The 10,000-nt window shown below is 43.3% G+C and overlaps 1 protein-coding gene across 5 annotated transcripts in view; it reads right to left on the bottom strand.

Annotated features, from left to right (window-relative positions):
* The window catches only part of LOC142939526 (mitogen-activated protein kinase kinase kinase kinase 3-like), a 38,228-nt gene that overhangs the window by 1,253 nt on the left and 26,975 nt on the right, over nucleotides 1-10,000 (bottom strand). For 2 of the 5 annotated variants that reach the window (XM_076082702.1, XM_076082701.1), the window contains exons 17-30: nucleotides 9,820-9,892; nucleotides 9,024-9,066; nucleotides 8,858-8,934; nucleotides 7,898-7,939; nucleotides 6,396-6,480; nucleotides 6,168-6,247; nucleotides 5,679-5,739; nucleotides 5,304-5,421; nucleotides 4,914-4,972; nucleotides 4,545-4,648; nucleotides 3,916-4,087; nucleotides 838-906; nucleotides 614-706; nucleotides 1-12 (exon numbers count right to left, since the gene is read on the bottom strand). The exon at nucleotides 1-12 is cut by the window's left edge and continues 59 nt beyond it. In XM_076082702.1, coding sequence (XP_075938817.1) covers nucleotides 1-12; nucleotides 614-706; nucleotides 838-906; nucleotides 3,916-4,087; nucleotides 4,545-4,648; nucleotides 4,914-4,972; nucleotides 5,304-5,421; nucleotides 5,679-5,739; nucleotides 6,168-6,247; nucleotides 6,396-6,480; nucleotides 7,898-7,939; nucleotides 8,858-8,934; nucleotides 9,024-9,066; nucleotides 9,820-9,892 — 1,088 coding nt within the window. Of the gene's footprint in view, nucleotides 13-613; nucleotides 707-837; nucleotides 981-3,915; nucleotides 4,088-4,257; nucleotides 4,413-4,544; nucleotides 4,649-4,913; nucleotides 4,973-5,303; nucleotides 5,422-5,678; nucleotides 5,740-6,167; nucleotides 6,248-6,395; nucleotides 6,481-7,897; nucleotides 7,940-8,857; nucleotides 8,935-9,023; nucleotides 9,067-9,819; nucleotides 9,893-10,000 lie in introns of those variants that run through there. The other 3 variants (XR_012950108.1, XR_012950109.1, XM_076082703.1) reach the window with 3 other exon arrangements.

Here is a 10,000-nt window from a genome sequence, read left to right as displayed (position 1 = left end):
CCTGTAAACACACTGAGGAAGAGGAGGAGAGAGTGAAAACAAAGACACACCTGGAAATGGGTTCAGGCGGTTTTAAAGGTGGTCTAAGGTGTTTTGTGAGGACCTTTCATGTATGAGGACTCACAACCTTTTGTGGGCAGAGGACTACCTTCCCACATAAACGAGATAAAAACATAGAATGACAAAAGAAGGAGACAAAATAAAGAGAATTCAAGTCTAATGTAATCAGGGTCGTATTTCCTCACCACATGTTTTGGAGCTTTTCCTGGGACAGGGTCATCTCTCAAGTCACATTTAATATGTTGTGTGGAACAATTCAATGAACATATTTGTCAAAAGAACAACAATAACCATTCCCTTTTGTCGTCACTGGATCTTTGCGATTGTTAGCTAGCTAACAGGTTATACAACACGTTTGTCTGATGCCGTGTCGTAGTTGACATGGTGAAATGAATAATTAATAAAATGTAACTGGTCACTGAAATCATGCATTTTAATTTGATGTTTTTAATTCATGTGAATGAATAATGTCCATGGCCCACTAAATGGCACTCTGTGGGCCAGCAGTGGTCCGTGGCTCACTGGTTGAAAGAAGCCGACGTAAAGGGTTTACCGATCGACTCTATCTGGAAGTTGAAGGTGAGCTCAGCTGACAGCTTCTTGTTGGACTTCTGCTTCCCCTCAAGGTTTACCATCTTTATACAACCTGCAGGAAGTAGAAAGTACAAACACAGCTCTGACACCGTTTGAAATCCTTCATAACAAAACTTTTATCATTAAATTCACTAAGTGATCTTTAATTGAGTGAAACAATAGCATCGAGTTTCATGAACTTACGGTCCAGACAGACCAGGACGGTGTCTCTCTCCAGCTGAGTGATGTGGATCACACAACTCTGAGGGTTTTCTGTGAGGAGACCAAAACATTAGACTGCTGATCAGTGGCGGTCCGTCAGGGCCTTCAGGGCCTTCTCTGCTGGTCTAAACAGAATCACAAAGTTATAGCTATTTTGTAATCTAATATTTTTTCTTAAATACACTACATGTATTATAATTTATAATAATATTTTCCCATTATCTTATGTTCTCATTGCACAGCTACTGTCTTCCTCAGTTGCTCTGATTCCAGTGCAGCTTGTTTTAAGTAGAGCTTTTATCCAATCAGATCTCACCTCTGTGTCTCTAGGTAAGAAGAGAGGCCCGAGGCCTGCAGACTCACAAGTGCATCCATGTGCAGTTTAAGTGAATGGAGACGATGTTGTTGATTGTCATAGTGTTCAACCAATCAGATCTTTAGTTTGACATGTTGGGCGTATTCTTTGACGTGTCAGAGCCTGCTAGCTGGCCTACAAGTACGTGATTGGTCAGTGGGCTAGCGTGACATGTTGGGCGGTGACAATCCCAATATCTGCTGCCTCTGTGAGCGGACATTTTCAGCCTCAAACGCATTAAAACGTATTCAAGAAATACAACTGGGGAGGCTCGACTGTCTTCACTGGCGTCCATGAATGGAGAAGGACTTCTTACTGGAACTAAAACACACGGATGTCCTGAACAACCGTGAGATTAAACTCTTTGTTAACAAAGAAAGGAGGATGCACTTTGTCTTTAAATAGTGAACAGCAGCTCTGGTAAATTAAATGTGTTTGTTTTTACATCTGCAGTAGCTTTAAGATGCTTGTTTATATATTATTATTTGTACAACTTGTTTTTATGAAGATGGATTTTTGTTGGGTTTTATATGTGATAGGAACCATTGTTCGGTCCAATGTTGCTCTGGGGACACATTTAGTCGTGGCACAGCAACAAGAAGACGCGCAAAGCGGCAGCGGTCTATATACTCCATTAAAGTTAAAGTGTTTAAGTTAAGTTTAAGTGATCATCTTTGAAGGTTCATGTGTTTTCAAGTGGACTCATTTTCCCTCTCGGTGTTGACAGACGAATAAATCCGTCAGTAACAAGAACTATGGAGTCGTGTATTTCCTGGAGGGAGTGACAGGAGAGTTACTACTCTGTTCATGTGTCTATGGTGTTGTTTTCATGATACGGTTAATATTGTTCCCTCTGATGTGAATAATATTTGAATGGTTCGTGCTCTTCAGTGTGCGGTGGAATACGTGTTTTATCAACGCATGTTTGCTGGATTGATTTGTTGCTTTGTTGTCATATAAATATGTGACTGGTTCTTGTGAGTTTGTTGTCATTGTGTTAATTACATTGATTTTGACTATATGCGTTGCCTGTTAATGACAAAGCATCCCGTCATGCGCGTATTCATGTAACTGCACTCTGCAGTTAGTGTATTTATAGGTGTTGAGTTTCATTTTTACACGAAACAAATAACCATACATACACCTGTGGCGTCATAATGAGGTTATTAGGAGGTGGTTCAACTGTAGTAGGACAGCACTGAAGGCCCAGGTATGAAACACACGGCCCGCCACTGCTGCTGATACAGTAGCAAACTCTGTGAAGAGTTGTGAAGAGTTGTACCTGAGTCATGAGGTATACCTGTGTCAGGCTTAGTTGTATTTGAGACAGGAGGAGTTGTACCTGAGTCAAGAGGAGCTGTATCTGAGTCATCATGTATAACTTAGTCAGGCATACTTGTATATCAGACACAAGGAGCTGTACCTGAGTCAGGGGGAGTTGTTCCTGACCTGAGAGGAGATGTATCTTTGTCAGATGGGAGTTGCACCTGAGTCAGGGGGAGTTGTACCTGAGTTGGGGGGAGTTATATCTAAGTTGGGGGGAGTTGTACCTGAGTCGGAAGGAGTTGCACCTAAGTTGGGGGGAGTTGTACCTGAGTTGGGGGGAGTTATATCTAAGTTGGGGGGAGTTGTACCTGAGTCGGAAGGAGTTGCACCTAAGTTGGGGGGAGTTGTACCTGAGTCAGGAGGAGTTGTACCTGAGTCAGGAGGAGTTGTACCTGAGTCAGGAGGAGTTGTACCTAAGTCAGGGGGTAGTTGTACCTAAGTTGGGGGTAGTTGTACCTGATTCTGGAGAAGATGTATCTGAGACAGGAGGAGTTGTACCTGTGTCAGGAGGAGTTGTACCTGAGTCAGGAGGAGTTGTACCTGAGTTGGGGGGAGTTATATCTAAGTTGGGGGGAGTTGTACCTGAGTCGGAAGGAGTTGCACCTAAGTTGGGGGGAGTTGTACCTGAGTTGGGGGGAGTTATATCTAAGTTGGGGGGAGTTGTACCTGAGTCGGAAGGAGTTGCACCTAAGTTGGGGGGAGTTGTACCTGAGTCAGGAGGAGTTGTACCTGAGTCAGGAGGAGTTGTACCTGAGTCAGGAGGAGTTGTACCTAAGTCAGGGGGTAGTTGTACCTAAGTTGGGGGTAGTTGTACCCGATTCTGGAGAAGATGTATCTGAGACAGGAGGAGTTGCACCTGAGTAAAGAGGAGTTGTACCTGAGTCAGGGGGAGTGTACCTGAGTTGGGGGGAGTTATATCTAAGTTGGGGGGAGTTGTACCTGAGTCGGAAGGAGTTGCACCTAAGTTGGGGGGAGTTGTACCTGAGTCAGGAGGAGTTGTACCTGAGTCAGGAGGAGTTGTACCTGAGTCAGGAGGAGTTGTACCTAAGTCAGGGGGTAGTTGTACCTAAGTTGGGGGTAGTTGTACCCGATTCTGGAGAAGATGTATCTGAGACAGGAGGAGTTGCACCTGAGTAAAGAGGAGTTGTACCTGAGTCAGGGGGAGTGTACCTGAGTTGGGGGGAGTTATATCTAAGTTGGGGGGAGTTGTACCTGAGTCGGAAGGAGTTGCACCTAAGTTGGGGGGAGTTGTACCTGAGTCAGGAGGAGTTGTACCTGAGTCAGGAGGAGTTGTTCCTAAGTCAGGGGGTAGTTGTACCTAAGTTGGGGGTAGTTGTACCTGATTCTGTAGAAGATATATCTGACAGGAGGAGTTGTACCTGTGTCAGGTGGGGCGGGGCAGGAGGAGTTTGGATCGAGGGTCTGGAAGCTGACGGGCTGGTTGGGTTTAGTTCCTTTGCTCAGACCAACACAGATCAGAGGGTACGGCTGCTCGGGTACAACCAGCAACTCCAATACCTCCAGAGGACACGGAGGCTGGAAGTCCACGCTCTGGTGAGGACAGATAAGTAAATAGTTATTATTGGGTAAGATTCTTTACCATCATACTGACTATATTGTAGAGCTTCATGGGTGTTGATACAACTCATCAGAGCAACATTACCACCACGACCCAGGTCTGGGTCGTGGTGGTAATTGTAGCAGGGTTGGTGGTAGCAGACCTGGTCAGGAAGCCCAGATGTTCTTTTCTATCGCCTCCTCCTCCTCCTCTGAGGTGTTCCCTGACCTGATGGGTAAATAGTCCATCTAGTGTTTTCTGGGTCTGACCAGGTGTATCCAGGAGGACCCTGACCAGATGCTGAACCTCAATTGACTCCTTTGAACATGAAAGAAAAGTGCTTCACCTCTGAGTTCCTCCTGGACACCCGAGACCTTCACCCTGTGGCTAAGATGTTCTTGAGTAAGGTGTTCTTAGTGCGGATGACTGATTCAGACATTTATTTCCTACCTTAACCAGCATGAACTTCTGCATAGGCTCCACCCACTCCAGCAGGACCACACCTGATTGGAATACTCCGCCAAGGTACTTATGACCAGTGTAGGGATTTCTCACTGAACGGAGAGAGGGGGGGGGGGGGGTCTTTATAGTCTACCAAACTTTAATACCTTCACTTTTTGTGGTGCTTTCTTGTTTCCAGATGAATTATGCATGTGTTAGTAATACTTGACTCGATATCAGACTTTGAAAACATGACAACTCAGTAAGACCTGCTCATATACACACAAACCTGTCTGTCTGACCCTGAGGGGAGACAGGTCAGCTTAGTCAGGAGACAGAGCACAGTGTTTGGTGCATGATGGGAAATAGTGGACTCACCTACGCAGCATTTCAGACAGCCTTTTGTATCGGGAATCTTATTGGAGATGGAAAACCTCCTTGGACACAAAAAAACAAAAAGACAATTAGAAAGAAGTTTAAACTGAGGAAGTTGAGAGAGAAACAATGCTTGGAAGACATTTTTGACTTAAGAGTAACTTAAGAGTACAGAAGCAAAGAGACAAAACTGTGCTGGTTTTTCACAACTGCCGCTAAATGCCGCTGCGGTAGGGCTTCCGCCATTTTGGGCTAAAATGGCAACGAGTGTCTGTACCTCTGTGTCTGTATGTCTGTGTATTAACGTCGCTGTTCCCAAACAACCGGGCAACAATATCAACATTTAAATGAATTAATAAAAACCATTGATAGCGTGTTGTGAGGATAACTGACCGGGGCAGGATGCTGTCGGGCAGACGGCGAGTCGAGATGGAAACGGTGATCCTCTGTTTCTGTCGAGTCTGTTCAAACAGACCGGCCAGACTGTGGCAGTAGAGCTGAGAGGCTTTACCTGCAGACAAGACTCAGGGGTCAGTTAACACACAGACGATAAAAATATAAAAATGAGAAAGAAAATTGAATTTTCTTCTTTCAGTTCGCTAAAGATGTTTGTTGTTTACGTTTCCCCTGACATTTTTGAATTTACAGTTCAAGTTTTTTAATCTCATTTCATGATAAAATTCTGTTTTTTCAGTTTGCCTCATGTTGCAGTGATGTGAACACGGCAATAATAATAAGATTTGATTTTAATGTATTTGTGTGACTCACCTGAGATGGAGATCAGAGTGTTGTTCATCACATAAACCCAGGTACACCTGCGAGGAAACAACTGCAGACACAAAAACAAACCAGATGCTTTATTAAACTGTGTTATAGTCTTCAGATCTCACTCACGACTAACATTTCTGTTATTCATATTGTATTATATTATATCTTTACAGCAACCTTTTTTCTATTCTTTCAAATGTGTTAATGTGATACATCTGGAGGGATTTAGGTTGTTTCATGCGTTAGTGATTCATATTATCCTGTGAGTGAAGCTCATACCACAGGTCATCATTAGTTAAACGTCTCAAAATGAACACCAGAGAAAACGATCTTTGCTTGCATGTTGCTAAATTTTAGAAATATGTTCTCGGTGGGCCTCGATCAGCTGATCCTGGGTCTGATAGACCAGATAGACCACGTGCACCAGGTAGGTGAGGTGAACCAGGTAGACCAGGTAGGTGAGGTGATGACTGATGGTTCCTGTCTCACCTGTTCCATACAGTTCTCATGCAGCTCGTTCAGGTTCAGAGTGTAAATTCCCTCCTCAGCTCCAAAGATCAGATACTGATCTGAGAACACAAACACAAGAAGTACTGTAGTACTGACACACTGAGACAGAAGTACTGTAGTACTGACACACTGAGACAGAAGTACTGTCAGTATTAGGTCACAGATGTCAGGGTTTACTGAGGTCAGAGGTCACAGAGGAGAACGTACCTCGGGTCTCCGGGTTGATCCAGGAGGCAGCAGAGTGAATCCTCAGAGGACAGCCGTTAAAAACTTTAGAGAAACAAGCTCCCATCTTACAAACAGGAAGAAACAACGCCAACAAAGTGTGACTCAGTCAGGTGATCCTCAATGATGCATCACTTCTTCTCCTTCTCACCCACTCACTAACTAACTAACTAACTGACTAATACATGAATACACCCACTCACACTAACCAACTAACACATAAATACACTAACTAACTAACACATGAATACACCCACTCACACTAACCAACTAACACATGAATACACCCACTCACACTAACTAACACATGAATACACCCACTCACACTAACCAACTAACACATGAATACACCCACTCACACTAACACATGAATACACCCACTCACACAAACACATGAATACACCCACTCACACTAACTAATACATGAATACACCCACTCACACTAACTAACTAACACATGAATACACCCACTCACACTAACTAACACATGAATACACCCACTCACATTAACCAAGACATGAATACACCCACTCACACTAACTAACTAATACATGAATACACCCACTCACACTAACTAACTAACACATGAATATACCCACTCACACTAACCAACACATGAATACACCCACTCACACTAACTAACACATGAATACACCCACTCACACTAACTAACTAACACATGAATACACCCACTCACACTAACCAACACATGAATACACCCACTCACACTAACTAACACATGAATACACCCACTCACACTAACACATGAATACACCCACTCACACTAACTAACACATGAATACACCCACTCACACTAACTAACACATGAATACACCCACTCACACTAACTAACTAATACATGAATACACCCACTCACACTAACTAACTAACACATGAATACACCCACTCATACTAACTAACTAACACATGAATACACCCACTCACACTAACTAACACATGAATACACCCACTCACACTAACTAACTAACACATGAATATACCCACTCACACTAACCAACTAACACATGAATACACCCACTCACACTAACCAACTAACACATGAATACACCCACTCACACTAACTAAGACATGAATACACTAACTAACTAACACATGAATACACCCACTCACACCAACTAACTAAGACATGAATACACTAACTAACTAGCACATGAATACACCCACTCACACTAACTAACACATGAATACACCCACTCACACTAACCAACTAACACATGAATACACCCACTCACACTAACACATGAATACACCCACTCACACTAACTAACACATGAATACACTAACTAACTAACACATGAATACAGCCACTCACACTAACTAACTAAGACATGAATACACTAACTAACTAACACATGAATACACCCACTCACACTAACTAACTAACACATGAATACACTAACTAACTAACACATGAATACACTAACTAACTACCTAACTACCACCACTCTGTATTGAGGACTTACGTGGACTTTAGGTGTAGGTGGAAGTCCGTTGCTAACAGGTATCTGATGAAGAGATGGTCAATGACAGAACACAAGTTAATCAATAAAACCAAAGGTGTTCTCAGGTGTAAACTCAGGTGAAGAAGTCTCACATTAAACCACACTGTTCATATTTATCTCACTTTGCAACATGCCGTCACAGAAGATTTAAAAACTCAGAAATGATGGCGAGATGCAACTGAACCTGTCTTTTCAATCCAGGTCATCGTTAGGGCTATAATAACCTGAGCTAACCTGACCTGAGCTAACCTAATCTGAGCTAACCTAATCTGAGCTAACCTGATCTAACCTGACCTGATCTAACCTGACCAGAGCTAACCTGAGCTAACCTGAGCTGACCTGATCTAACCTGATTTAACCTGAGCTAACCTGATCTAACCTGAGCTAACCTGAGCTAACCTGATCTAACCTGAGCTAGCCTGAGCTAACCTGAGCTAACCTGATCTAACCTGACCTGAGCTAACCTGAGCTAACCTGATTTAACCTGATTTAACCTGAGCTAACCTGCGCTAACCTGATCTGAGCTAATCTGATCTAACCTGATTTAACCTGAGCTAACCTGAGCTAACCTGAACTAACCTGAAGTAACCTGAGCTAGCCTGATCTAACCTGACCTGAGCTAATCTGATCTAACCTGATTTAACCTGAGCTAACCGGAGCTAACCTGATCTAACTTGAGCTAACCTGATCTAACCTGATTTAACCTGAGCTAACCTGAGCTAACCTGACCTGAGCTAATCTGATCTAACCTGATTTAACCTGATCTAACCTGATTTAACCTGAGCTAACCTGATCTAACCTGAGCTAACCTGATCTAACCTGATTTAACCTGAGCTAACCTGAGCTAACCTAACCTGAGCTAACCTGAGCTAACCTGAAGTAGTCCAACATGTCAGAAGGAGAAATGGTAGTTTGTCTCACTGGAGGATCTTTCTTGTCCTTCGTGTGCTGAACAGCAGGAGGTGCTGCAGACTGCTGATCAGAGGAGGAGACGTGTCCTACAACGAGACAGGAGATGGTTGAAGTGAAGTTAACAGGTGTTGCAGGTAAAGAACAGGTTTAGCAGGAGGACTACGCATTATGGTACCCTGGTTTCCATGGTGATCATCATTAGGGGGCGGGTGTCCATCCTGAAAGGGGAGGGGCAGACATGAAACGTTCTGACAGGTAGAAACGATCCTGACAAACAGACGGACGGAGAGTCTCTGGGTACATCCCAAGTCTCTTAATTGTCGTTTCCTCGATCCTCGCTCAAACAGGAAGTTGTTCTGCGCCGCCATATTGACGGCCGTCCCAAAGCTCTTATTTCTGCTCTGAGGAGCGAGGATCGAGGAGGGAGGAGGGAGGAGGGAGGAGGGATCTCTGAGGAGACATGAGGAGGACCCACGAGAACAGAGTTCCAGGAAGTGTTTTAACGGCCGACACGCCCCCTCATTGTTCATCAGTCATGTGATTGGACGCTGCAGCCGATCGGACTGATGAGATTTTGTTCAACATGTAAACAGTGAAGACTGATCACAGAATAAACTCAAGCTTTATATTTGATTCATTTTCTGATTCAACATCTGGTTTAAATAAATATTCATTGTAGACTGAACGACAAAAGGACCACAAACAACTTTCTACATTTATTAGAAAGATTTGTGTTTTCATGATCTGATGTTTCCCTCAATAACTTTATTATGAATACAATTAAAGTCAGAGAGAGCTGGAGAGACTAAACACTTTATACATATACATATACATTATATATATACATATATATATATACATGTATATGTATACGTATATGTATATATATATATATATACACATATATATATATATATATATATGCAATTAAGAGACTTGGGATGTACCCCATGACAGGTTAAAGGACACACCTGAGTGAGAGGAACTTCAGGGTCTTCAGGGTCTTCGTGAGGACAGCCGGGCCGCAACGTGAAGTCTTTTACACTGAAATAGATACAAAGAGAGTGAACAGGTGTTTAAACAGGTGTGCGGGCGTTTGAACGTGTGTGTGAGCGTTTAAACAAGTGCGCGGGCGTTTGAGCGAGTGCGCGG

Source organism: Anarhichas minor, unplaced genomic scaffold (assembly GCF_050575085.1).
Source record: "Anarhichas minor isolate MPS153535 unplaced genomic scaffold, ASM5057508v1 ptg000100l, whole genome shotgun sequence".
NCBI lineage: Eukaryota > Metazoa > Chordata > Actinopteri > Perciformes > Anarhichadidae > Anarhichas > Anarhichas minor.
Note: the sequence above shows the minus strand (reverse complement) of the source record. Positions and strands in the feature narration are given on the sequence as shown.